The sequence below is a fragment of the Sorghum bicolor genome, chromosome 2 (genome assembly GCF_000003195.3).
Source record: "Sorghum bicolor cultivar BTx623 chromosome 2, Sorghum_bicolor_NCBIv3, whole genome shotgun sequence".
Taxonomy (NCBI): domain Eukaryota; kingdom Viridiplantae; phylum Streptophyta; class Magnoliopsida; order Poales; family Poaceae; genus Sorghum; species Sorghum bicolor.
Genome location: NC_012871.2, coordinates 67,151,753 through 67,179,428, shown reverse-complemented (window position 1 = coordinate 67,179,428; position 27,676 = coordinate 67,151,753). Strand labels below are relative to the sequence as shown.

Here is a 27,676-nt window from a genome sequence, read left to right as displayed (position 1 = left end):
GTCCACGGTTTGTTGTGTGATATTCTATATGATGATGGCCTATGTAGATTCAAGTAATCACTTTCAAATCAGATGTTAGTATCGCAACAATTTACATAATGTGTATCACATGACTCGTGAGTTGTGACCAACAAAACAATATTCAGTGTAACCCTTGTTTCTTTATTATTGTCAACAACCATATCGACACATCTGTGATGACTTTTTTTGACCGAATCAGTAGGGAAGTCACCTACCTATATTTGTTTTGCTTTGTCTATTAAATGAAAGAATGTTATGTACAGCAGGGAGAAAGAGGAAAAACAGAAGGCATCTAGGCCTAAAAGGAAAAAGGCCGCGGGAGAGGTCGCAGGTGGGCGGCGGCAGGCCGGAGACGTTGTAGAGGTCGGCGTCCGGGTAGAGGTAGTCGTTGATGGAGAGCTCGGCGATGGTGCGCGCGTCCTCGCCGTATATGACGAGCGCGAGCAGGAAGAAGGCGGCGGCAAGCGTGGTCACCGGGGAGCGCCGCGCCGACGCGAGGATGGTGCGCGCGGAGGCGGCGAGTGGGGCGAGGAGGCCCGCGGCGGCGGGGCGGGGCGACGACTTGGGGGCTGAGGTAGTGGTGGTTGGGAGCGCGGGGTCGGAGGTGGAGGTGGAGGTGGAGGTGGGCGGCGGTGTCTTGGCCATGGCGTCAGTTGGTGAGTGGGTGGGTCGCCATAGTCAAACTCACTGCTGGCGGCGACGTTCACTTCCCAGCGAACGCGCGAAGGAAACAAACTCACCAGGCGAGGCCGCGCGTGAGATTTGGCGACGGAATCCGCCGCGCGGAGAACTGGACGCGCGGAACAAAGTTTTGGCAAGTTAAGGATTTTGGCAACTGTGAATAGCAAATTGTTGGAACGTTTTTTGTAACTTTTGCCAAATTTTGTAGTATACCAAGTGGAATAGCAAACTCTTAGAAATGCTCTAAGCCGACCTGTCTACAAAAGAGAAAGGGATGTACTTATAACAAAAAGAAAAAAGAAAAGGTGACAGAACGATGCTCCGGGCAGCCGGTGTCGTGGTTTCAAGGAGGAACATTCATAGGCAATGCCCTACGGACATAAGCTTTGGCCGAACCTCGTTACTATATCTCGAGTCCACGGTTTGTTGTGTGATATTCTATATGATGATGGCCTATGTAGATTCAAGTAATCACTTTCAAATCAGATGTTAGTATCGTAACAATTTACATAATGTGTATCACATGACTCGTGAGTTGTGACCAACAAAACAATATTCAGTGTAACCCTTGTTTCTTTATTATTGTCAACAACCATATCGACACATTTGTGATGACTTTTTTTGACCGAATCAGTAGGGAAGTCACCTACCTATATTTGTTTTGCTTTGTCTATTAAATGAAAGACTGTTATGTACAACAGGGAGAAAGAGGAAAAACAGAAGGCATCTAGGCCCAAAAGGAAAAAAACGGGGAAAATACATCATAAGTGACTATCTCCCCATAAATTGAGCTCTACTTGCTTCGCAGGTCTAGCCTGCCTATTCACGTGTTTGAAAAGTCATAGTTGAAAGTAACTTCGCTAATTTATTATGAGAGAAAAATATTATTGGTTGGTAGAAGACGTATGGCTTATCCAGTGGTGGTAGATTCAGGTTCCATGTAATATCAATCAAGTTCCAACAAGAGTGACTGAATGAGCACCGGAAGAAAAGATGGAAACTTGTTTCTTCCTGACCACTGTTGCATAGCACACAGTTGTAATCATCCAACTGCATGTTCTTCCTTCGCAGGAGATTTCTAGTATTAAGTTTGTCTCTCAACAGGAGCAGGGACGAAGCCAGAAAAAAATTTAGGGGGGCTGAGCAAAAGTTCTACATCGACTTAGCTCTACTATTATCGCTCTTAAATATACATTAATTATGAAGTTCACAAAATATATTAAAAAATAAAGTTCTTAGTCCACCCTACCTTATAAATTTATTTATATCTAAAATTAAAAGGGGACACTAGAAATACCGCTGCTGGCCAGCAGCGGTAGGGGGCTGGAGCCTCCCTAGCCCCGCTGCTGGCTTCGTCGCTGAACAGGAGCCAAAAGAAGAATATGTGGTGACTTTGTCGACTTTGAGATCTACTTATGTCGAGTATTTTTTTTTTCATATGCTCTGTATTACTGCTTCTAGATACAGCTTACATGACATGTCGCGGTATACTTATTATGTCTGCCTACCCGTAGCATTTGTTTACATAGTTGACAGTAGTATGATTTACTAAATATGCATGTAAACAAAATCTGGTAGCTAGAGAGTAACATGCATATTTCCAACAATCTGTCCACCCCTTTATTTCGTTCGAGTAGAGCAGATCTGTTAATTCTTAGGAAAATATAACCTAGTGTCCCAGAAGGCCAGAATCTAGGCTAACTTTATATCATCATTATATTATTGGAGACGTTGAGCACGAGGCAATTATGTACTCCTATTTGCCACAGAATTGCAATTTGTTTTTTTTTTAAAAAAGGATTGCAAGTTTTCTTTGAACCCATATCACGGTAACTAGCAGCTAGGGAAATCATAACGTCAGCCACATGGACGCTCTGATCGGCCTCAAAAGACTGTCAAACCGCATGTTGTGATGCAGTGTCAGTTCTTGTCAACTGTCAAACCGAGTGCATGTTGTGATGGACCGCAGCTGCAAATTAGTGTAGGCTCTGCTCGGGCAGATTAATCGAACCCTTCCAAGTTTTGCCAAGATTAACTAATTCCAAGAAGCTTCTGCTTTGCATCTGAAAGAAAACTACATGCTGAACATGAAAACTCACAATCGGTTGCGTAAAGATTTTTTAGCTGAATGCACCCAGGTAAAACGAACGGGGCACAGACGGATCAGAAACTCATTTCTGCGCCGTGGCTTGGTAAATTAAAAAAGCTATGAAGCCGGCCGGCCGATAGGCGACGAGATTTGCTGGTAACAACAAAGATGAAAACATTGAGGATTGTGATGGAATGTACTATAAACAAACGAGGTCTCCTCGGACTTGGCTCCTCCGTTGTTTTTAGAGATAGATGCTTTGGATTTGCACATACCTCCATTAAGTTTAGGCCTTGTTTAGTTCACCTCCAAAACCAAAAATTTTTCAAGATTCTCCATCACATTAAATCTTGTGGCACACGCATGGAGCATTATATATATATACGAAAACAAAAACTAATTGCACAGTTTGCTTGTAAATCATGAGACGAATCTTTTAAACCTAGTTACTTTATAATTGGACGATATTTGTCAAATAAAAATAAAAGTGCTACAATGTCCAAATCTAAAAACTTTTTCGATCTAAACAAGACCTTAATATAAGATTTATGGAATAGAAATGCTAAGGTTATGTATCTGCATCTAAAATAACACAAAGCTACGGTGGTGCGCCCGGGTTCAACATCGGTCGTCACGAATACAGAGCTCTTGTCCTGACGGCTGACGCTACTCCATTCCGTCAAACGCATGGTCCCTGTTGCTTTCCTGTCAGCGTAAATTAGGCGTGTCTGCCCATCCCATATCCGCATCCACTGCATATATATGGTCGCCCTCGTCGTGGAACTTTAGCTTCCCCCTGCACTCGACCCTCCATATGGTCACCTTGTGGTGCCCGATGGCATGGTGTGGACAGCGGTGGAAGCCTGGAAGGATGCTTCGGGAGAATTGGAGAAGGGGTTGAGGAGCAAGAGCACATACTCAACATTGGTAGGGCACCGAGGGCGAACGGCACCTTTCGGTAATACTACTGTAGAGTTTTTACTTTGTTCATTCTTATCTCAATCTTCTGCAGAGATAGCTACTTCTGCATTGCGCCCGTCAGGAAGCTCATCAGACGCAACGCGCGCAACGAGCCTGCGGACGCCAGGGTGGACGACGGCCCAGGCATCACATGCGGTCATGCACTCACGCGGCCGCGCCAGCCGTGTCGTCGGGCTACTGCGAGGCTCCCTGCTCCTCACGCTGTGAGCAAGCCGGCCTTATTTAGTTTCCACTTAAAAACTTTTTATCTCATGTTATCAAATATTACATATAACATTAAAGTGAAATTTTACAGTGCTTGAAAATAATAAGAGCCCTTCATCTAGCAAGATCTAACGATTTTAAAATTGAAAGTACCGATTGGAAGGAACTTAAGTGAGGGACCGGAACCTAAAATAACTAGGCCTGAAACCTATTTCTAATTTAATATAGGAAGGACATAATAGTAATTAGGATTCTCCATCTTGATTGCCATCAGTGTTGCCGACGCACGTATAGTACATGACTTCTGTCATGGCCTGGGCACCGCCTCATGCTCCTAGATGCGTATGACTTCATCGCCATGGGCTCATATGGAACTACAAGGAGGTGATATCGTCGCATGCGGCCTTGGCAGACACAACCACAAGAACCTGGACTTGCTGAGTTGGGATCGACTATAATCTGCCTTCCAATTGAGCTCGCTTTCTGTCCACGATGGTTGGGTGCAGGTGGTTCATTTTGTCGGTCAGAGCCTAGTCTGTGCCATGCCACCGTACGTCCATGGTGATCCTCAATTCCTCATCACATCAGCGGCTTCCTCCTAGCAGCCCCACTACTCACTCCATGCAGGTCCATGGCAGTCGAACAACAACAAGTGGAAGCCAGACGGCGGGATCGCAGCACCCGTGGTGTCCGACCTGTTGCAGGAGCAGGACAACAGTTCGCTTCGGTGGGCATGCGCGCGCCACCGCCAGTGGCGCTGCTGGTGCTTGACGGTCGGAGAGGTGGCGGGAAGAGGAGAAGGACTAAATTACCCTTCAGTAAAATAAATTAATTTTCGTAATTAGTAGGTGCGGTAAATATTTTTCACCAGAGAAACCGATAGTTCCTCTCAAGCACCGTAACAAAGCTCAACACTAAATATAGATAAATAAACTAACTAATAATTACATAATTTGTGTAAGACGAATTTTTTAAGTCTAATGAATTCATGATTTGAAACTAATTACTATAGTTACAAATATGGTACGGTACCTGAAAAAATTAATTTCCCACAAACTAATCAAGAGGCGAGCTGCTTCTCTCTTGCATGCTCGCCAGCACGGGTGGAGCTACGCAGCGTCACCATATGTGACTACCCGTTGACGCTTTCCCTCCTCCTCATGCGCCTGGCCTGTGTCCATGTGCGACTACCCACTGATGAGTGGATCCCCTGTGTTATTGTTTGGATTGATCCTGGAGTGGAAGCCAAATGTTGGCCCGATAAAAATAGCGGATTGTGGTATTACTGTGCAGCACCTCATTGTTGCCGTTGATGTAAGATGCGGATCAACGTGCAGCTGCTGGAGTTCGACCACAGACTGCGGGCTGCAAAAAGGACCAGCCGACCGACGCGCTGCAGGATCTCAGCTTTGATGGGTGCAGTTTTCGTGCTTCCGCACGGCGTCTACTTCGGGCTGGCAAAACCAAAAATGGTGGAGGCCGTAGGACGGCATACAAATCCGAGGCTGGCAGCAGTCGGAATCGAAGCCGGAGCAGGCCGGATTCAAACTCGCCGCGTCCAGCCGGCGAGCCGCGCGTCATTTTACGCCGCCCTGAACAAGGAGTCACACAAGGTGTTTCGATTTTGGGGACTGGCCGAACAGGCATTTGTACCGTTATATTTATGCAGTGTACTAGTACTCTCTCCATATCGTAATTAGAAGTCGTTTTGGACATATTGTAATTACCAAGGAGTCAATAATTAGGATGGATTTTTCCTTGTCTACCCCTATTAAAATAGGGCTGCGGATGCATTCTATCTTAGAATCCTTGTGGTTAGTGCATTGAGTTTTTAGTTGTGCGAGGTGAGTTCGAAACCTGGCGTCCGGGGGCCAGCAGCGTCCAGCACATCGCTAATTACTCCTCGCACGAGAGCAGCGCATGCGTCGCAGCGCGGGAGCCTAAGCACCAGAGGCAATGACGTCTAAAGTATACGTTCAGCCAGAGAACGACTTCTTTTCTTCAACTTAGTTCCAAGTACAGAACGACTTGTAAATATGATCGTTGATAATAATAATATAGAAAATGATTCCCTAGTAAGAAAAATTATGAAAGAATTTTAGTCTGCCTCGCCCGTATCTGTTTTGCGTGGAAATCAAGGAATACAAATAATTTTAATCATCGCGGAGATATATATAGGAGCTGCCGGCCCGCCCATGTGTCTTGAAATTATCTGAACAATGCTTAGAGAAAACCGCCAGGCGAAAGGATCGGAGCAATGTTACACTAGGGAAGGAGAGCGCACCAAACCTAACGCCATATATATAGACACGCTGGGGGCTGAGACACCAAAGGTCCAATCTCAGCAATATTAATATTCGTGTTATCTAAGCAAGACTTCTTTCGTTTTTTTATAAGTAGTATTTTTTTTTGTTAGCCAACAATATTGACACGCGCTGGGCCAAGGCACCAAGGTCCATGTCAATAATATTCTAAAAAATAAGGTCCATGCCAATAATATTAATTCATGTTATATGCCGAACCATTCATTTGGAAAAACCGAAAGCCAAAAGTAGAGGCCAAGGTACGAAAATTGTAATATACGGAAACAACTCCTTGGTACTAAATAATGGCCATTTCCTTCTACTACATTTCGGTCACTGCCATGTATGTTAAGTGCCTAATTTCTGCGTTAACATTGATTAAGTCATTCAGGTCTGCACCGATTCAATTATTCAAAGGAACGTGCGGTACAGTGCTAACCACGTGTCCACGTAAATGTAATTGCCCGAACAAAAGGTTGTGTGTCCTGATATAAACAAGATCGGAGTGTGGCAGCTGGGCATCAGGGCATGAGAGTGTGCACTTGTTCTCTAATGAATTAGTACCATGTCATTTATAGTACTATATATATGTATATGTCATGTATGTTGTGTGATTACATATGTGGTGAGAGTTTAAATTACCTTTAAAGCATGTTCTTTGGTCTGAAAGTATTATTCGTTGATTTGTTATGAGAGAAAAACATAGTTAAAGGACTGTTATATTGGACAAATAAGCTCAAGCGAACAAGATGATCCCCACTATGCACTTACTCCGTAATTCCTAGTTATTATGTTTAACCCCTGCGTTGTGCAATGTGTATATTTAATCCTTTCCTTCTGTTCTGTACAAACCAGTCATTTTTTGTTACAGAAAAACGACACACATTTCCTTCTGTTTTATATAAACCGCGTCCACCCGGGAGCTCTCCACCTGGCCAAGCCCACAGCACACCCCTCATCGGTCCGAGCCAACAGTACGTCCCGCGCGAGACGCGGCCCCGCAGGCCCGCACGAATGGCCAACCAGGGAGAGATGCTGCCTAACCACCAGCACCAGGTGGACGCCAACGTCCAAGCAGGCCACGCCGCACGCGTGCTGATGCTGCTAGGAGCAGCCGCCGTCGTCTCAACCGTGTACAACTGCAACGCCGACGCCGACGCCGACGCCTCGCAGGTCTTCATTGCTATCATCGGTTTCCTTGCCTGGCTGCTCGGTGTCTGCCTCCTTTGGTTGGTGTTACCGTTTCGCTGGAACTGAGGCTGTTTGGTTCCAAGCCTCTCAGGCAAGGATCTGTGCCTGGGTAGAAGGCGGTGACCAGTGAAGCAGGCGGTGGCGGTATGCTTTACCGTGCTTTTATTATGCTGGCCTAAGCTTGTTCGCTTATAAGCTGTACTTTTTTTTGTCAGCCAACAGTGTTTTTCTCTCATAATAAATCAGCGAACAGTATTTTCAGCTATAACTTTTCAAACCAGCGAACAAGCTTCCCTCGGTACCCTGTCTTTCAAAGCATGTACTATTATGTCCAACTTGTATAATGTAACAACACTCTATGGGTGTTAATGTAGTACTATTTATGTTCACCTGGTATATAAGTGTTATTTAGTATTTGGTTAAACTTGCATCGTCAGTTATGCTCTGAGGGTGTCAATGTTAAATGGGCTGAGAAGGTAGAAAATCATATGTCGACTGGCAACAACTAAAGACCCTGGTTAGGACGCACCCAAGGCCACCCCCCACTACCGCAGGCTCTGCCCCATCACTGTTGGTTCCACATAAATTGTCTTATAGATTTGGGATTGAGATTTTGATTCTTCTTTTGTCTAATAAAATGTTAAATGTGATGTACAACTATAGTATAAGTTTTTTTTGTGGATCTATAATATAAGTTGGTGCCAACAATCTAGACGTTAAGCCTCAGTTTCGCCGGCCCAATCAGCCCAGGATAGTTGAGGTCCGGGCATGAAGCGTTAGCAGGATATATACCAGGCTTATGTAAATTAAAGCCCATCCTAACTTGCCAACAAGACTCATCAACGTTGGACCGTGACACAAATAGTCAATCGCCACGAAAGAGTCTATATTAGCTTCCTGAACTCTCACAAACGTTTGTCTTGACTCCAAAATCAGACAAACATTTTCCTCAACTTTTAAAACTGTTCATATTACCTCTCTAACCGGGACATTTTTAAGGTGGTTTTGTTTTATTTTTTTTATTTTGGCTAAAATCATAGAAAAAACATAAAATAGAAAGTCTAATTTTATTGGGCTCAACATGTGTAGATCTACACATTTAACATATAATATAATATAATATAATTTAGTACAAATTTTTTGCTATAGCCTTAGATCTATGCTTTTATGTAATTAAATAGAATAATTTGTAGTTGTAGTTTCTATAGTCCAATTGTGATAAACTTTTTATGGAGAGCTAACTATTGTATGCTTAAATTGTAAAAATTTCATACTCATTAGATCAAGTATAACTTAGTTATAAATTTATTTATATTTAACAAGCATATAAATATAAATAAATTTATAACTTAGCTATACATGATCCAATGAGTATGAAATTTTTACTATAGTTCATACAATAATTAGCTCAGCTTAAAAAATTCATCACAATTGGACCATTAAAATTGCAACTATGAATTATTCCAAATATAGAAAAGCATAAATCTAAAGCCAAAGCAAAAAATTTATACTAAAGTATCATATTATATATTCACTTTCATCTACTTATATGAAGTCAAAAAAAATTAAAGTTTCCATTTTATGATATTTTTATGATTTACTATGATTTCAAAGATTTAGTCAAAATAAATAAAAAAAAATAAAAAACAAAACCGTCTTCAAAACTGCTTCTAACAGGACTAGATAGATAAGATGAATGATTTTAAAAGTTGAGAAAGATATTTTATCTGGTTTTGAAAATTAGGAAAAAAAAATGAACAAAGTTGAGAGAGGTAATATAATCTTTTTCCAACGGCCAACTGTGCACGCAATGGGCTGCCGAACGGGCACAGCCGCAGAGGCATTGCTGGTCTAGCCCAACGACGAAACTACGTGGGCCCGTCGTCACAAAGAGACCATCGGTCCGCATCCCGCATCCTGCAGAGGCAAAGCGTCGAACAAATGGCGTGCGCGATCCTCCGCCGCGCGCGCTCTATCACCGCCGCCGGCGCCCACGCGACCCCCCGACTCGCCGCAGCCTTCGCTTCCACTTCCTCCTCGTCCTCCGTCGTCGCGCCTCTGCGTTCCCCACTAGATGACCGCCTTCTCCGCCTCCTCCGTTCCGAGATCACATACCTCGCGGAGCGTCGCCCTCCCTACCCGGTAAGGCAGTAATTCCCTCCCTCCCCCTTCCCCGCGCACGATTGACGCCCCACGTCCTCTGCAAACACCGCTCACGGCTTCCTCCTCTTCGTGCAGCTGCCGAGTAGCTTCAAGTCGTTCGCCGTGGAGGACCGCCCGGGGGAGCAGTGGGTGCGCCTCCGCGCCACGCGCACCAGCGCGGGAGCTGGAGCCGAGGAGGTGAAGGTCGAGGCCACCATGTTCGACGGCGCCGCTGAGCCTGTCCCCGACGACGCGCCCCTCTTCCGCCGCGTCGAGTCGCTGGAACGCGGGCCCCGCCTCCACCTCAGCCTCATCGTCGAGGTCACCCGGGGCGACCGCGTCCTCGGCTTCATCTGCTCCGCCTGGCCCGACGACCTCGCCGTCCGCCACGTGCTCACCCTCAGGGCTGGCGGCAGTGCCGGTCGTGGTGGGCGAGATTTCGAGTATGGAATTACTGCGCGGTGCAGTGAAGTGAGTGTCCAGCAGTTTGTTCGTTCGTTTCCTGAGGTTTGTATGATTTGGTTCACAGGAAACTGGGGGCTGAGGAGAGGGAAGCGGTGACGAAATTCTTGAAGGAGAGGGAGGTGGACGACGAGCTCGCCGGATTCTTGCACGACTACATGGCAAACAAGGAGAAGATGGAACTGCTCCGGTGGTTGAAGACTATCGAATCATTCCTTATCAAGGTGTAGGATAAGAGCGCACACAGCAGGTAATGTGGGCGATGAATATGAATATCTCCTTGATTGTATGTAAATTTAGAAATGATTTCATGTTAAAGGCCACTTTGTTGGAAAAAGGTCGAAGTATAAATTGCCATGTTTGGTACATGGTCCCAAGTAAGCCCTGAGTGTTGAGGGAGGGGGAAAACAAACAATCCATCTGTATTGTGGGTATCCCCGCTTAGTCTTGGTGGGGACGAGCTAGCAGCTGTTTGGCAGTCACCAGAAATGTTGATGATACAGTATTTTGCTTTGTCTCTATATTTTGTTGAATAATAGACCTAAGAGAGAAATGGAAAGGAAAGTGCAAGTACCTTTGTTGATAAAATTTATACCCACACAGCACCTGTTCTGTAAATTCAAGCTGCTTGTGGGTTTTAACCTCTATAGTGTGTGTAGTTTAGTTTCTGAAAGAAAACAGAATACATGTGGTTCAACAAGACTGTCAAATGATATACAGCCGTTTAACCATGGCCTACCTATGTAATTTTCAGTAGGTTACTGCTGTTAAATTGTTGTAGCCAACCTGTGGCAATCCACAACCAGAAGCCTGGAAAATCTTCAATTTTTCATAACTGGATTGAGGAATTTGATGCAACTATGCACCAGATAACCTGTTTTCTATTTCTATTCTGTATCCACAATAAACCATACTAATCATTAATTGGCGCCCTGAAATCTCTGAACCCTTAACTTGCAGACACACTGATGATGTAAGCGCGGTTACTCCCTGAATTGCGAATGAATAGGCTCCTACGACCGGTGATGGTCTCCTGCAGTCCTGTGATGATCCACCCCTATGTGCTATCTGGCTATTGTATGCTGAAAAATGTTTTTTTTATAATCAGTTTAGATAGCTCAGTGCTCTTGACAAATGTTGATCTGGATATCTTACTGTATTATTATTCTTTGTGATAAGATTGATCTCAACGGTATATCTTTTAAAATATCTCACATTCATTTTTTTAAATTTTCTTTTTTGCAATGCCAAATCTGTTCATTTTGGATTTCCATGGAGTTGTTACGTGCGTGCTAGTGTAATCTGCTCTTCCAAATTCTGATAGTCCAATGTCAAAGGGCCTGCAACGGTTGGATTAAGCGGGGTGAGGGTTCAGACTTCAGAGGTCAGAAGGGCCTCATCACATGGACCTCAATCCAACAGTCGCATATGCAAGGGAAGCTGCCAGTGCCAGGTAGATATTGGGGACAGGCCGCAGGCGTGAGGTGCGTCCTTATGACCTCACTGACAAGTGGGGTCCATCTGCAGATTCAACCCTCCCCTCAACGGCTAGTTTCCACCCCCGCAGCCGTTGGGACAAAAGCCAAACAAAACCAGAGGGACCTCTCTCACCAAACCACACCACCCACCTCTCCTCTCCCTCCAAGAACCATCACTCTGTGACGCTCCCTTGCTCAGCTTCTCGAGAGATCGCCAAAGAAGCGGCGCCGACAGCAAAGCTCTGCGGCGATGGGGTACACGTACACGCCGACGTACTACTCGGGCCTGCAGGACACCATCGCGTCGCTCTGCAAGTCCATCCTGCCCTCCTTCCGCGTGGGCCGGCGGCTCACCGCCGACCAGGCCGCGGCGCGGCGCCACGCCGAGCAGCTCAAGTGGCAGCAGGAGTCCTTCCACCGCATCCTCCACCTCGCGGCGCTCCACCGCGAGGGCATCGTCCCGGCCTCCGACGTCGCCGCCTTCCGCGGCACCATGCTCGCGGCGCTCGTCGCGCCGCCGCAGCACCCCGAGCAGCCCGCGGTGCTCCGCGACAAGCTCCTCTTCCTCCAGGAGCTGCTCTACGCCAAGTGCGTCTCCGCGGCGGAGTACAACGCGTCCAAGGCGCCCCTCGTGCAGCGGCTCGCCGCGTTCGGCGTCGTCGTCGACTGCCCCGACGCCGAGGTCTCGGCCGAGGAGTGGTCTGAGATCGACCTCCGTGACCCGCCGCCTCCCCCCGCTACTGCGGCGGCCTCCGACAAGCCGAAGCACAAGGCCTTCATCACGCCGTGGAAGAGCAGATCCAAGAAGGACCAGGACGTGAACAGCAGCGCATCGAGGCCGCCGCTGGCCCCGGTGGACGCCAACAACGCGTCAGTCCTCATGGCCGAGAGCTCGCCGTCGGAAGCGGTGCCCTCCGGGAAGGCCGAGAAGGGGAAGAGGAGGCATCTGGCGGGGATGTTCCACAGCGGCGGCAATGGCACCGAGAACAAGGAGCCTGCGGGGGAGGAAGGGGTCGACGAGAAAGAGACGGTGAAAGGTAAGAAGAAAAGCTCGTGGGGGTTCGATGGCATCAAGAAGTGGAAGAAAGCTGGTGCCTGTAACAGTGGCGAGGCGGCAGCCACCGGTGAGCAGCCGCAGCGTGCTCCTCCGCGCTCATCCTACAGCGAGTGCCAGCTGGAGGCGAGCCCCATGGCTGCCTCTAGCCCGGATGCCAAGAGGGCCAAGACGAGGCTGCACTCGAACACGGATGATGACTCTGCTTCCGAGCTGCTGCGTGATAAGGTAATGTGAATTGCTGACTCCTCTTCGTCCTGTATAAGCTTTTTCAAGGAGTAGCACTGATAAAGTTACAAAATGCATCTGGAATCACTGAAGGTGCTGGTGGAGAACACAAAGAAAGAGCTCTCAAGGATTCAGGCTGAGCTATCATCTACAAATCGGAACTTGAACTTCTCGTAAGTTGTAGTTCACTCTGTTCTTAGTGAATGTAATTTCTTTCGATCTTCTGTTGATCAAAGATGGTTGACTCTTGGATTTTGTAGCAATCAGCAGATCGAGGCCATCTCAACAAAGCTTCCAGTGGACAAATCTGACCTCAAGCCCTTCTTCCCAAAGTAGATCACACTGGGCCATCCACCATTCAGATTAGGCACATGATTTCTCATAACTGAGATGGTGACATTTTTTTTATTTTTATTTTGCAGGGCATGGTGCGATCAGCATGGGGATGGCGTGATCACCGCCGCTAAGAAAGAGTTCAAGGAGCACGTCGAAGAGATGGAGAAGCAGAGGGACATCACTGACAGTGAGGGCTGGGCTACCTTTGAGGACATCGACCTCGATGACAATTTCAACCCCAGGACCTTCTCTCAGCATCAGTCGGACTCGGTGGTGAAAGGGAAGAAAGTCAATGAAAGCCTCACCAGCAGTTTCACAAATCCCTTCTACAACGAGAAGAACCCGTTCTTGAACACAAACTACAACTGAATGATGTTGGACCCTTTTGCGTTGGGATGTATCAGTTCGTTTTATATTTTCGTTACTGGTATAATGGCATTACTGTACTTAGGGTTCAATTGTTACATTGGACCAGGGTTGCTGTTTATGGCGTAAGAAGTTGTATGATTGGAGCTTGTACGTCCCTTGATTATCCTTGATATCTATGAATGCACATCAGTTTTTTTTTTCCTTTCCCGTTGATCATTTACCCGACATGGAACTTTCGTGTCACATGGACTATACGGTCTTACATACAGCTTCATAACATCTGACTTCACAGTTCTACATACAAATTCCTACAGTTTATATACAGCAGACATGAACTGCAGTCCGAAACAATGAAAAGAAATGTTATATAGACATGTTACGCCACAATGGCACACCGGGAACTAATTGAGGTACCGCCTGCAGTATCTTGATCTACAAAAGCAAGGGATCCTCTGGCCTTCATCTTCCCGGTTGAAGTGGTAATCGTAAGTAATTTCCTCCCCTGGGTTTATGTGCCGTTCTGCAAAGAACATTACCTGGATGAACATAGAAATACCAAGTTGTGAGAACCCTGTGGCTTAACATATATACTCCCTCCGGCCTCCGCTCCAAATTGTAGTTCACTTTGGCTTTGTCAAACTTCTCTAACTTTAACCATGTTTTTATAAAAATATATATATGTCAATATCTACAAGTTCAAATAAATTCTCCATTGAAATATCGCGTGAAAAAACTAATGAAACAAATTTGATGTCGGATGTTATTAGTTTCTTTTACAAACCTAGTCAAAATTAAAGAAGTTTGACTTAGGACAAAACCAAAGTGAATTACTCCCTCAGTCCCAAATTAAATCAACTTCTAACCAAATTTATAGAAAAGAGCAAGGTGATTCCATGAATTTATATTTATTTTGGGATGGAGGGAGTACAATTTAAGTCGGAGGTAGGAGATATTTATTTAGGTTTCTAATGAGGCTGATGCAAGGCATTTAGACTAAAATTTACAATGTGGAAGATAAATTTTATAAGAAAAATAAACAAACATAGGCAAAAGGAGTACCTTCTTTTCATTCCTGATAGAGATTATTTTCGCAACGCAGTTTGGCTGATCCAACAAAGATTGAACGAATTTAATGAATATAAATGCATAAATTAGAATAATAAGCAGTAACTGGATGATTCAGCCCTGTTTGAAACACAAGTTCCATGCACACTAGAATCTGAAAAGTCATCATGTTCCAAGGGGGGTCTAAAGAATGTTCACACACAAGTTATTTACCTGGCATGAATGATTGACGAATCTTGCAATCCCACCTTTGCGGGTGGCATCAACAATGTGCTCCCTGTCAATCTTAAAGAAATAACATGCACTCTTATATTGTTGCCGTTTCCCGGACTGGTATTCGATCTCTCTTTTGTCAGCAACCCGTTGCCCAACAATTTCACCCACATACTCTACAACCTGAAATATTTTTATGCAAGACCTGAGAATGGTTTTATTTGCTAAAGGAAAAGGTCGAAATTACTCCCATGAAGTTTGGCCAAAGTCCAGATAACCCCCTAAACTATCAATTGGTCCGATTTACTACCCTCAACCATCTCAATTGGTCCGATTTGCCCCTTAACAAGATTTATCTTTTTTTTTGTTTCTCCACAGAGAAGTTGAGTTTTAATTTCAGATTTTGTGAAGTGATAATGCATGTCATGATTTATTTTTTTAAAAAAATTACATTATAAATTTTTCAGCGTTATGTTTGATACAATTTTGTATTTCTAGTATTAATTTATTATTAGATGTCCTAACCGGTCAAAATAATAATAAAATATGATGTATATTTGTAACATAAATTCCTCACAGATTTTGGAATTAAAAAAAATCAACTTGGATGTGGAGAAAAAAAAATGGAAACAGATGAAATAGTCGAGGGGACTAAACCAAATGAAAGGCTAGTTTTGGCCTTTGGGGGTTATCTGGAGTCTGGACATATGCCAAACTTGGGGGTAGTAATTTGACTTTTTACTAAATTCCCATATCAGCTGAATTACCATAGAGCCGCGTGGAATAAAGACTGATGTGTAGAGACCAAGTCCATGTATGCCAGATTTGTACACAACCAAATGGTTCCACCCTTTTAACTGCTTGTAATGGATGTACTCCTTCTGAAATGGAAAAATGACATGCATAGAACATTTAGTGCTTTGTCCCAGCAGTTGATTCTGTAAGATTTATCTCCATTCCAAAATGTAAGATGATTTAGTTTTGTCCTTTTTGAACCAGGAAAAACAGCAGGGGAGGCCCCCACTGTTAGATTTTATTAAGACACAAAAACAACCACAGTACAATACAGAAAGGAATCCTCCAGCTATGCCTGAGCAAGGCAGGGGCAGAGCTTGTTTAAGACCAAGTTGTCCCATCCCATCCCCCGCCCCCCCTGTTCGTTTGGTCAAGCTCCACCACTTGTCCCAAGTCATACTTCTCTAAGTTTGACCAAGTTTACGGAAAAATATATTAACATCTAATTACCAAATAAATGCACTATCAAGACATATTTCATGATGGATTTAATGAAATTAATTTGATGGTGTAGAGCACGTGCATTTTTCTACAAACTTGGTCAAAGAGAAGTTTGACTTAGTACGAAACTAAAACATCTTACAATTTTGGAACTGAGGGAGAATGCTGCAAGCTATGATGTGTCACTACAGTATATATACGAAGCTACAGAGTACAATGAAACATAACTGAAAGAAAATACCTGTCCTCTTCCGCAAGGCTTTGAACCATTTATGCGTAACCAAGCATTTATCTGTTCTTGGGAAACACTGAACTCACCACTGTACTCTTCATATTTCTTACGGCTACTATCAAAAAAGCCTTCTCCCTTTCGACCTTTAAAACCCTGTTTCAAATAACACATAGCTATACAGTCATACAGAAAAGCCTTCTCCCTTTCGTATGAGGTATTAAAAAAGTATTACCTCTGTACGTGCAATAGAAATGTTCAAAAAGTATTACCTCTGTACGTGCACATGTCCAATTGTTGCTTCTCAAGTATTCTTTCTTAGGATCAACGTGACTAGAAAAATCAATGGTGTGATCCATGCATCGCCCATAAAAGCCAACATTTTCATTGTGCTCACCTTCAGGCTCACTTTGCAGCAAACCCTGTTGAGATATAACAAGCAAACACGGACATGGAAAATATAAACTCCACAAATGTAATATTAGATGCAACCATTGAGTCGCAGACATTTTCTCTCTTTTTTCTGCGAGTACGAAATTGAAGATCTGAGAAATTACAAAAGGTCCAACTATGGTTTTACAACCAAACAGAAAAAAAAAACAGAATGCTGAGAAAAAGAAACAGGAACCTTTTTGTTACTATTGGAAAGCACATGACTTGTATCATCCTAAAGAATCATGCTGCATGGAAACTATGTACAACAAAACACCCCCCTTATTCCTTGCATTGCTTGAAGAACATGCAGAGAATTTCAGGCATTCTGTGTTTACATAATATAGAATATACAAAAACAATAAGTTGTAACCGAAGTTTCAAACCATTTCCTATGAGTGTGCAGTAAGTAAAGGTGAGGGACATTTTTAGCAAAAAGAAAAAAAAGTATATGCACAGATATCATACCCTCTGATGTGCACACCAAGCATGAAAGAGTACCGAACAATTTACATCTCGGCACTTGATAAATGAGCCCCCAGTTCTGTCACATATTGAACATGCCTGATGAAAAAAAAATTGCAACAGTCAAGGTAAAGAAAAAGTTTATTAAGGGCCTGTTTGGATCCTATGAATAACCAATATCTAGAAAGTGCTTCTCATTTTATTATTAGATTATTTTCCAATTCCTTTCAATTCCTGGGAACCAAACATGGCCTTAGGGTAATTCCATGGTCAAAATATGCATGTATGGAACTCACAGTATTTCTCTTGGCAGGTGAAGCACCTGAAACATCAAAAGCGCTCATTGTGGTGGCATTTGGGCATTTTGTGCCAGGTGTCCACAGCCCGCAGACCATGTGAACCCACTGCATTGTTCGTGGTCCAAGTAAACTCGAATTGTGTTTAACAGAGGTCCAGGAATTGCTGGTGATGTTCTCCGCATTCATAATGCTATCCCCATGTGCACTGTCTACTGCATTTCGCGAGCCTGTTGCAAACAAAATGTTCAAAGCTTGTTGATTTGGAAGCTCAAGTTATGTTCGACACCTTCCCCATGTAAATACTCACTTGTACACTCACTGCTTGCATTTCCTAAGGAATCAACATAATTTTCTGATCTTTCTGTAGTCATCAAACCTTTGAGCAAACTTTTCAGAATGTTCTTGGTTTTCAGTGCCCTTGTCATAGCTCCACCTCCATAACCACACAGCACACAGACCTGGAAACAGATGCAATGAGAGACTGGTAGGCTGAACAAACTTTTTGTTCCTTAGAAACAATTATTCTCTATGTGATGGATTTTAGGTAAACCAAAGGTAGGCTGTATCATGAGGGTCTGAGTAAAAAAATGTTGTAACATGAACAAATGTTTTCCCTAAGGCAAGACGGTACAGGAATGGCCGACCACTAGAAAATGCTTGCAAAGTTTCAGTTAAGGTAGTTGGGTCCACAGTTCAGATCAATAAGGCACAGTCGCACAGATGCATTTAAACATAACCAAAGTCGATAGAATAAACTTTGTGCTTCTTTAATATAATAATATGCAGCTCGCCTGCATGTTTGAGGGAAAAAAAAAAACTCTGGCCACGGAGTAAAAAGAACGCAGTGGGAAAAAAAAAACACTGCATCCATGTAGACAGCTCCTTTTCCTTTTCCTGAAATCAAATCTGCGGATCAAGCAGACTGGAGATTTACTGATATATTATAAAGAAACTTGCCACTTTTGTAAAGTAACAACAGTTAGGAATATTGTTGGTACTGGTGAAAGAAATGACTAATTCCCTAATTATATTCTTTCCAGATACCATATTCGGATACTCCCGAGTTCCAGTGTCAAAAAATTATTGTCGGGAAGCACCATATCTAGGTCCATTTGCAGGAAGAACCATCAAATGATTTTTGTTTTTAAGCAGCACGCTGAGCTCATAAATCATTGTGACATGGCATTTCCTTGGCTTTATTTCCTAAGGACAGCAAGAATGGGGAATATAATTTTTTTAGGTAGTATATACTCAAAGCAAAGAAATCAATGTGCATAATTAGCGATGAAGAAGATGAACTGGAGAAGCCATTGCACATATGACACGTTATGCTAAATAAATCACCACAAGGATGCATTCACTAATCTATCTCGTGACATACTAAATGCTTAAATAAATTATTTTCTGAAAATGATTTTGCTTACTGTGTTCATGGTATTAGCCTTGCAGGGTCTGCAAAACCATTGACCTCTAGGAACTTTTAGAACACCATAGCAGGCTTGGTGCACCTACAGAAAATACAGTCCTCTATAAATATGCGGTAATACTAGGGCACAGGTACAGAGTAGTATGAAATACTTTGATATAACACTTGCTGCACTCTATCAATCGATTGCAAGGCTCCAGGTCTGAGATCGCACAAACACAGCATGAAGCATCTGAGTTGAGCCTTCCACTGTATCTGCATAAGATATTAAGCAGAATTTGTCAGATCAGTTAGTGATGAAAGAAATTAGATAAACATAGGGTGTTCTCCCAAGAATGTATCCTTTCTTGGAAAATAAATATATAAGATGCATATAATGGAACCACAACCTCGTAGCATTCACTTCCTGGGCTAGCGCAGCATTGTCTTTGTCACTGCCAGAATAGCATGTCGATTTGCTTCTGAACTTCTTATGCCTCCTAATCCTAGTAAGGGATACACTTGTTCTTCGATTCTTAGTTCCTGTACATAGTTGGAATACTAGGTTAGTAAAATAAAAGTGCTGTTTACTAGTGCATCCTGATACATTTTTTATGTACAAAATACATCTGTTGCTCATGTGAATAGTTAATACATAATCTAAGGTATGTAATTTTTCAGTGAAAACAAAAGAGCAGCAGTTATGTGGCATAAATCGGTTGTGTTATGCTGTTTCAAGGGAAAAAAGGTTTCTTACCAGTTCTGTAAGTCGTTGAAAAAATAATAATTTAACTGTTTACTACATGGTGAACCACAATCAATCTTTTTTTTTCCTGAAATGACTTCAAAGTTTCTAAAAATACTAAAAAGTGCTAACTACAGAGCATATAGAGAAACATCTTCCATCTTATGGAACATAATTGGTTTCACTAATATACAGCCAAGCATACTATGGTACTTTTCTCGTACCATTACTTGATGATGATATTGACAGGTGATTTGTTTCCACATCTGTTAGACCAAGAGGGCCATCTTCTCCAATAACTGAAATGAGATGCCTTTTCATATTCCTAGTATTCTAAGAGAAAATCAAAGCAAGCTACATGCTCAAACTAGTTGAAAAGAATGTTCTCGAACCATACCACTAGATGTTCTTTTGCGGTGAGCCACATGTGACCTCAAATCATTAGATGAATACCTACTCCTTTTGTAATCCTGCAGTTCATATTCAGCTTGTGGACTGCAATTTTCATCATCAACAGAATACTTATCTATAGAATAATCTGAGCTGTTCACAGAACAATCTGAGCTTTTCTCCTCATACAAGTGGGTGCTTTCTGTCTTGCAGAGTTTAACGGCATGGCATCTCTTAGCCTTTTTAAGAACCAGACTGAGAGGAACAATTTTGGGAGATTTCCGGTTATCATTTGTAATCCCTGTAGCAATTAAACTAGAATCAATCCCACCACTCCCACTGCAAGTACCTTCACTGTTAGTGTTAGGTTCATTAACAATGCAATTCAGAGACACATATTTAGGCAGTTTGCGGACAAATGCTCGACTCCCTTCCTGGTGATGCTTTGTTCTATCTGGAGTGCTCATATCCTCTACTTGCCTTTTTCTATCAGAGGAATTTAATCCACCAAGAAAATTGCCCTTGGCATCTGGTTGCTCATCACTTTCGAAAAAATTGTTCTGGCTGTGAAGCCGTTTCACAGGCTTATTCAGATGCATAATAGGATGTTTCCGCTTGGTTCTCAACACCCTGCAAGAAAATGAGTTAACCTCATTTTGTGGTTGATAACCCCCCTTTTGGGTCGACTGGGAACTAGCTCTAGTACAATCATCTGATTCAGAACCTTTAACAGGGCACCTCAACGTTCTAGTCTTTTTTGGCAGTTCAAAACAATGCTCCTCTTTATCCTTTTCTTCCAGTCTCCTTCCCTCAGAAATATGATTACATTTGCGCTTCACTCTAGATGGGCCCAGCTCAGATTTGGCAAAACTATTCAGGGGTTCTTCACATCCTGTACTTGTAGGAACATAGCTGGATGCTGAACATTTCTCAATTCTTGATCCTTCATCACATAGATTTTTATGTTTGCTATGTTTAGCAGTAGAGGAGGATATATTGTTAAATTCAGGTGACGTCTGAAACTTTGTTACTATAATGCTTGACGATCCAGATGAGAAACCAAAATTTGGCTGTCCTTTAGATACTACAGAATCTCTATAGGCATCCTTTGTCTCTGCTACAGCTTTGGATGAACTGTCATCGGCCACTGAGGCTTCAGATACATTCTCCAGTCTCTCCGGTATAGCAATGGAAGGCTGGTTCATTACTTTATCGGAGGCATCTTTACAATGAGAAGTTTGAGACAAGTTTCTTACAGCTATTTTATTGCTTAAGCATTGGCATGTTAACTTCTCGTTCTCCCCCAGTGTGCAGCATCTGGTAGGCATTTGCAGCTGATGTTTGCCTTTAGGTGCAGCATGAGCTGTTTGATCAATTCTGACATCACAGTGTTTTGTAAAGCCACAACTAGACAAACATTTTGGGACTACAGAGTAGCAGCATCTTCCATTGCAACAAGAACCTCGTTCTTTTGTATTAAGAGCATCAAATAGAGAGTGTTTTGTTAAGCTATCTGCTGCATGTCCCATAGAACTGTAATAAACAGAAGTACATGAATAGAAGCATGGAGATAGGTACAGAAGCACATTCATGAGGTCTGAAATATGATGCAAATGTGGCTATGGTAAAAGAACTAAGTGCAGTAACATTAAAAACCAAGATTTAAGTACTAAGAGAATTATACTGTTTCCTGATCCAAATTAGAAGTCCATTAGGACATCGAGACGGTCTCCAATATTTCATATTGACTAGCAATTTAAATGGAAACTGCTTTAATTTTTCATGACAAATCTAATAACATCGATTTATGTCAATTTATATTATGTTTTAGATATGGATGGCTAAAATTAAAAAGATTTGACTGACAAAAATCCTAAATGAACTTTGGGATCAGATCAAGTACAGAGTACAAAATGGTAAAACAATAGTTGCAAAAAAGGGAAGGAAAAAAAGAAAGACAACCCAGATAGATCCTTATTGCAAAGCGTTGTGGCATCTTAGTCTGGCACAGATGCTACAGTAATATATCCTTGCAATCAGAAAAAATCAGGAAGGATCACAGCTCAGAATGGATATTATAATTTGAATTGAAGGATGGAAAAAGTGTGCCAGACCCCTGAACTATTAAAGCATCTCCAAGTCCAAGAGTTCCCATATCCAACATTTAAAGTCAGAATTAAGGTTTATACAACAAAAATCGCCCTCCAACAATCCCCCTATCCGAATTTGGGGTGATATGTTGTCTACCTTGTATGTTATATGGGATAGGGGAACTGTTAGAGGAGAGAAGTATTTAGAGGGGATTTTTTTTAGGATGCCCCTATATCAGAATACAGGGGAATTACATTTAGGATGGCTTGTGGAGATGACCTTAGGGTGACTCTAAACCCCTAAACTATAAAACTTTCACAAATAATTTAAATCAAATTATGGTATGTAAGCTGCTAGAATAAATAATTAGATGTTATATAAAATGAGGAAAAAAAAACAAATAACCAGAAAAAGGCAGGAATTGATCACAACCATAATATTGCATCTTGGTAACAATCATGGTGCTAAAACATTGATGGCAATAACCAGCAAGAATAGCAACAAGGAAAACAGAAGGATCAAATAAACCAGTTTACCTTCTGCAGTGCAGTCCATCAATGGGACATGAGTAACAGGAAGACTGCAAGATGTATTCCCGAGAACATAATGATGATCTTTGTGTAAAAGTGGAGCAAGCACAAAATTCATCTAGCCCTGAAACAAAAAAAAAGAAAAGGTGTTACAATGAATTAAGACATGGAAACATTTAAACAATTGTCCATCATAGAAACAAACATTATAGACAAAGAAAGCAACCTTCAAGAGTAGGCTTATTGGCTAGAACTGGACCAACATCACTAGAAAAATGAGTTCTGCACAAGTGACCAGGTATAAAACCAAGCTTGGAAACTTCTTCCTGAATTTTGCAACAGCATCCACAAATCGATTTTCCCGGTGTTGACTGATCATTTTGGCAAAAGCTAGGTAGAAGCTCCCGAGAAGAACAGCAAGATTTCCCATTCTCGCAGCTGATTTTTGCAAAAGCTCTCAAACTTCTATGTGTGCAGTCATCAACTCGCTCAAAAGTACCATGGCCCGGGGCCTGCACAAAATGCATGGATTATAGAAAAGTAACAAAGAACAACCGTTTTGATGGATGTGCTTGTTGTTGCTTCTGCTATGTGCAACAAGGTCAACTTACCATTTTGTCATAGAAAAAGGGAATCCCAATCTCACCATGTGCAACCTGATGGGATTTATTACCCATGTGAGTGCAGCTCATGCAATTTGCATGACATGAAACTCTTGCAGAAATTTTCGAGATTCCAGTGTTAGGTTGACTAGGCAGCAAATGTGACAGGGAATCACCATGAACCAAATGTTCCTGACTCTTAGGATGGGATGCATCTTGAGGATTATATCCAGAAGCCGCTGAAAGAGAAATGCCCTCTGATCTCCTTTTCATATGAACAATGGCTGAGGTCAACTTTGAGTGATTGTCATTAGCCGCCCTTGTTTCAATCTGTCTAGTGGCACTTTCTGGATGATCAGAACCACATGCAACATCCAGGGCCTTAGGAAGATAGTGCTCATTACTGTTGAGAATGTCATCGATGGGTTCAGGTGTATTATTCCTCTCAAGGTGTGAAAGAAATAATGAGATAAATGAATTCTTGGATGTGTCATCCGTAAGCTCATCACCTTCAGAATGCTTCGTGCCATTAACAACTTCAAGTGGTCGCTTCTTATTTCCAGTACTAATGGATGGTTCATTATGTTCAGATAGACTTTTGTTGATCTTTGTTGCTTGCTTTGGACAAGGATCTGCACCGCATGATCATGGTGTTACATGTCATGTCATATGTGTTCCACAAGCAGAAAATGCCTCAAGTCTCAAAGAATGTGCACATATAATTATGGATCAAATCAGATGTTTCTACTATGATGCTCCAAATCATACAAAAAAAAAAGTCGATATATATCAATAAAAAAAACTAACAGTTCCTAATTGTCACCTTTGAATTTGATACTTACAAAGTCTTGGCATGGCGAAGCAGAGACAAAATTGTAGATGCTTTTTTGATAATTATCCTAGTCAGCTTCTAATGTTGTACCTTTGAATAACAATGCACAAAGAAAATAATGAAAGAAGCACAATAAGAAAGGTAAGCTCACTCTGATTTATCGGTGGCCTATGTGTCTGAGGTTTCTGAAATTCAATCATCATTGACTGCCCCAATGGGAAAAGAGGAGTCATAGATTGATGATAAGAAGATTGCCCAAGCTTTAATTCAGTGTTTGAAGCATTGCTCACCGTGTCCTGGAATGTTTTATGGGGGAAATTTGGTTTGCACGCCCTATTATCATGGTTCAGAACTCCTGTAGAACGTGGCATAGGATTACAAAAGGATGCATCAAAGTTTTTCTCCAAACGGATTCCATAACTATGGGCCAAATGATTTCCATTGTAATGTCTTCCCATGCTTGCTTCAAAGTGTGAGCTTCCACTAGGAGTGGTAAGCGGGTTCAAGTCCAACGCATGAACTGGATGGTTTTTAGCGAGCCCTAAATTCATCGTAGCGGAATTCTGAAGCAAAGCAGAGTTCTTTGTAAAAGCTTCGCGCACATCAACATTCTTTCTGTAATATGTTTCATCTGACCCGTTTACTAGCTTCTCAACATTAGTGCGTCCTCCACCCTCAATGGACAGATCACCGGAATAAGCTGGTTTGTTCATAGATCCAGTGATTTTTCCATATCTACCAAATAACCCCATTTTTCCTGTTCCGCTGTTTCTTGATGCAAGACTTTTCAATATGTGTTCTTCTGGAAAACTTTTCATACATGCCCATTCCGGCCAATCCCACCTGGTGTTAGCAATAGATCCTCCCACCTAGATACATACAAAAGGGCGGAAATGTAATGACAGCTCTGCATAAATGTTTGAACTCCAACAAAAAAGGTTGTTCATAACGTGTACATGACTGGTCATGCTGGAACTGGGCATGTGAAGAAAACATATTTCCCTAAGCTTTGTTTTGTCCATCCAGAGACAAAAATGTCTGAAATAAAAAGATGTGCAGGAAGAGCAAATTCATTGTTGTAGTAAGTCTTTTACATGTGTAATATTTTGCAACTAATTCATGGACAAAGGGTATTTAGTTCTATTAATATGTAACTTGGACCAATCAAACTAAAACAGATGGGACCACGGCTGGATGTAATACTCACCCCTATGTCGCAAAAAAAAAAAAAAAAAAAATACTCACCCCTATGCAGAATTTGAACCATTGTGCAATACTCATGCCATTCTCCACACGGACAATTTCACCAGCATTTTCTGGAGTTCCTCCAGCATGCTGTAACAAGCATATGCAAGTACAAAACATCATTTTTTCAGGCATAAAGTGGATAACTTTACCAGCAGAAAAATAAATAGCCAGAGTGTTCAAATGTGGAGCAAAAAAATAGTTAGGACAATCCTTTAGCACCTCACAGAATTTAGCTACAGACATTCGCAACCGATGACACAAGCAAATGACTCCGAAAAGCCCAGCTTCACCCAGAAAGAACTCTCCACCTATTCAAGCACCATGGGCATGTCAGAAGAATTCAACAATGCATGTCAAGTAAGGATAATTGATTTAGGAAACAGCATCAAGATATTGCTACTAAGTATCAACCAATAGTAATCTCAACATTTCTCACTTTTACCAAACAGATTGCTATTAAAATGCTGAAAGCAGGAACATTGTCCAATAGCTGGGTACAAATGTTTTAATTGCACACAACTAATCATGCATATTCAAATGGTTGCTTGAGTCTTGAGGACATTCCAGGTATAGATTTTGGATGTGGCAAAAAATGCTCAATAATGTAACTTTGTAGCCATTTAAAAGACTACCTCCACAGTGATACTGTGGTAGTCAAGTCAGGTTGTAACAACATTGGAAGTTGAACCCACCAACATTCAGACAGGCGACACGAATACGATCACCAGGCAGTGTAGGATGCTGATGAGTAATCGATTTGAATGGCAATTTCTGCAGTGCATGCACGCTTGAGTCCGGAAACTGCACACCACCATTTGCTATTCCTGCAAGTTGAAATTGTCGTGAATGGTCAGATCACAGGAAAGCTACAATTGCGGACATCTAGTCATTGCCTCCAAATTCAATAGAACCTTACCTTGGTTAGCCAAACTTTCCCCGGTAAAAGCACCCATTCCATTAGCACTTTTGTTCAGGAAAAGTGCTCCAACAGAGGACTGCTCATTGCTACTGCTAGCTGACAATCCATGTCTCGGATACTTGGGCAGAGTGGCGGCACTGCTGGGCGGAGCAGCCCGAGTAAGATCAATGATATCAGCAGCAGCATTGCTCGCATTTGCCCGAGTAAGGTCCGGCGCAAGACCGAAAGTGGAATAGCTCCCCGGAACTTGAGCAAGCAACTCATTGCTCGGCCCCGCTCTCGTAGGCAGGCTGGATTGCGAGGTCGAATGGTTTGCGACCAGCTGCTCTGGCGCTGCTGCCGCTCGGCCGGCCGCCGCGGCCTCCTGCGCGGCGAAGGGGCGGAGCAGGTGGCGCAGAGTGACGCCGTCCATCTGCATTTACACGCACGGTATGTATAACGCCATGTTCGGTAGCGGCAACGTATGAGCACTCGGAAATGGAACGGCTAAGACAACCCCGTATGGCAGCATTTCAACTCCAAAATCGCGAACACGCCATTCGCGAGCCACCGCGAAAGCACCTCCCGAACTGTTTAGGTGTCGAACACGAACAGAAAACCGCTCCTAAACCCCCCCGCATTAAACGATCGAACCCAAAAATCCCCACCGAGATGCGCACGAGGGACGTACCTGGCTCGGCAGCGATGGCACCGGCGCAGCGGGGGCCGCCGGCGGAGGCCACCGCGAGGGCCACGACGCGCCGTCCATGGCGCGGCGCCGCGGCAGCGAGGGGAGTGGTTCAGTTCAGTCGGTGGTTGGTGACTGGCAAAGTGGCAACCGCAGATGAGGGAGGGGAGGGGAGGGGAGGATGAGAATGCGAGGGGTGAAAAGTGATTTCGCAAGCGTGGGGTAGGTACTAGTACTGCCGGGCTGCTGGCGTGGGGCTGGGGACGTGGAGTAATGGGGTAAGCTGCGGTCGCGCAGCGGCGGGTACAGTGCCGCACTGCAGCAGCGTGGGGGGTGGTGGGGACGCATGGCGCTTTGGTCGGGCTGGCTTTTGATTGTATTGTCGCGTCAGGCGCTCAGGCCAGGGTTCGCAGTGGTTCTTGTCTCCATGGACCTCGTCCATTGGACGGCCTGATAGCAGGCCGGCGAATCGCCGCCGGTGACGCCTGACGCGCTGCGGCGCACCGGCCGACAGTGGTGTCAGCGGTCTAAGCACTGATTGATTCCCACTGTCTTCTTTCATCAGTGATGTGTGTGTGGTCCTACTTTTGCACCGGAGCTACTCTTTCTGTTCTAAAAAAAAATAACATTTTGACTTTTATATTTGACTATTTATTTTATTAAAAAATTTATATAAATTATAAAATAAATTAATTATAAGTAAAGTATCTCTAATAATAAAATAAGTCTTAATAAAATATATAATATTTATATAAAAATTTTGAATAAA

At 43.0% G+C, this 27,676-nt stretch overlaps 4 protein-coding genes across 9 annotated transcripts; 2 read left to right on the top strand and 2 right to left on the bottom strand.

The window, feature by feature from the left end:
• On the bottom strand, positions 229 to 666 carry LOC110432771. Its single transcript, XM_021453583.1, has one exon. It carries the CDS (start codon positions 664 to 666, stop codon positions 229 to 231), a length of 438 nt encoding a protein of 145 aa, XP_021309258.1.
• LOC8077248 (uncharacterized protein At2g39795, mitochondrial) lies at positions 9,321 to 11,281 on the top strand. Of its 2 annotated transcripts, XM_021452673.1 has the most exons (4): positions 9,326 to 9,612; positions 9,709 to 10,055; positions 10,142 to 10,324; positions 11,035 to 11,281. In XM_021452673.1, exons 1-3 carry the CDS (start codon positions 9,412 to 9,414, stop codon positions 10,302 to 10,304), a joined length of 711 nt encoding a protein of 236 aa, XP_021308348.1. In that variant the 5' UTR covers positions 9,326 to 9,411; the 3' UTR covers positions 10,305 to 10,324; positions 11,035 to 11,281. The 2 variants fall into 2 exon arrangements, with proteins under 2 accessions (XP_021308349.1, XP_021308348.1); XM_021452674.1 differs by lacking the exon at positions 11,035 to 11,281 and having other exon boundaries at positions 9,321 to 9,612; positions 10,142 to 10,662.
• On the top strand, positions 11,447 to 13,740 carry LOC8074193. The gene is made up of 4 exons (XM_002462773.2): positions 11,447 to 12,834; positions 12,928 to 13,007; positions 13,095 to 13,166; positions 13,257 to 13,740. The coding sequence occupies exons 1-4, from the start codon at positions 11,803 to 11,805 to the stop codon at positions 13,537 to 13,539; spliced, it is 1,467 nt and encodes a 488-aa protein (XP_002462818.1). The 5' UTR covers positions 11,447 to 11,802; the 3' UTR covers positions 13,540 to 13,740.
• On the bottom strand, positions 13,730 to 27,072 carry LOC8074192. Of its 5 annotated transcripts, XM_021452671.1 has the most exons (24): positions 26,911 to 27,072; positions 26,238 to 26,652; positions 26,014 to 26,145; positions 25,541 to 25,629; positions 25,319 to 25,408; positions 24,364 to 24,942; positions 24,225 to 24,279; positions 23,251 to 23,873; positions 22,866 to 23,151; positions 22,646 to 22,763; positions 20,026 to 21,551; positions 19,853 to 19,927; positions 19,294 to 19,426; positions 19,057 to 19,159; positions 18,903 to 18,986; positions 17,786 to 17,936; positions 17,476 to 17,705; positions 17,183 to 17,278; positions 16,555 to 16,704; positions 16,295 to 16,438; positions 15,585 to 15,698; positions 14,818 to 15,000; positions 14,599 to 14,643; positions 13,730 to 14,075 (listed from the first exon to the last, which is right to left on the bottom strand). In XM_021452671.1, exons 1-24 carry the CDS (start codon positions 26,986 to 26,988, stop codon positions 13,941 to 13,943), a joined length of 5,634 nt encoding a protein of 1,877 aa, XP_021308346.1. In that variant the 5' UTR covers positions 26,989 to 27,072; the 3' UTR covers positions 13,730 to 13,940. The 5 variants fall into 5 exon arrangements, with proteins under 5 accessions (XP_021308346.1, XP_021308344.1, XP_021308343.1 ...); XM_021452669.1 differs by having other exon boundaries at positions 17,798 to 17,936; positions 24,225 to 24,942; XM_021452668.1 differs by having other exon boundaries at positions 24,225 to 24,942; positions 26,911 to 27,071.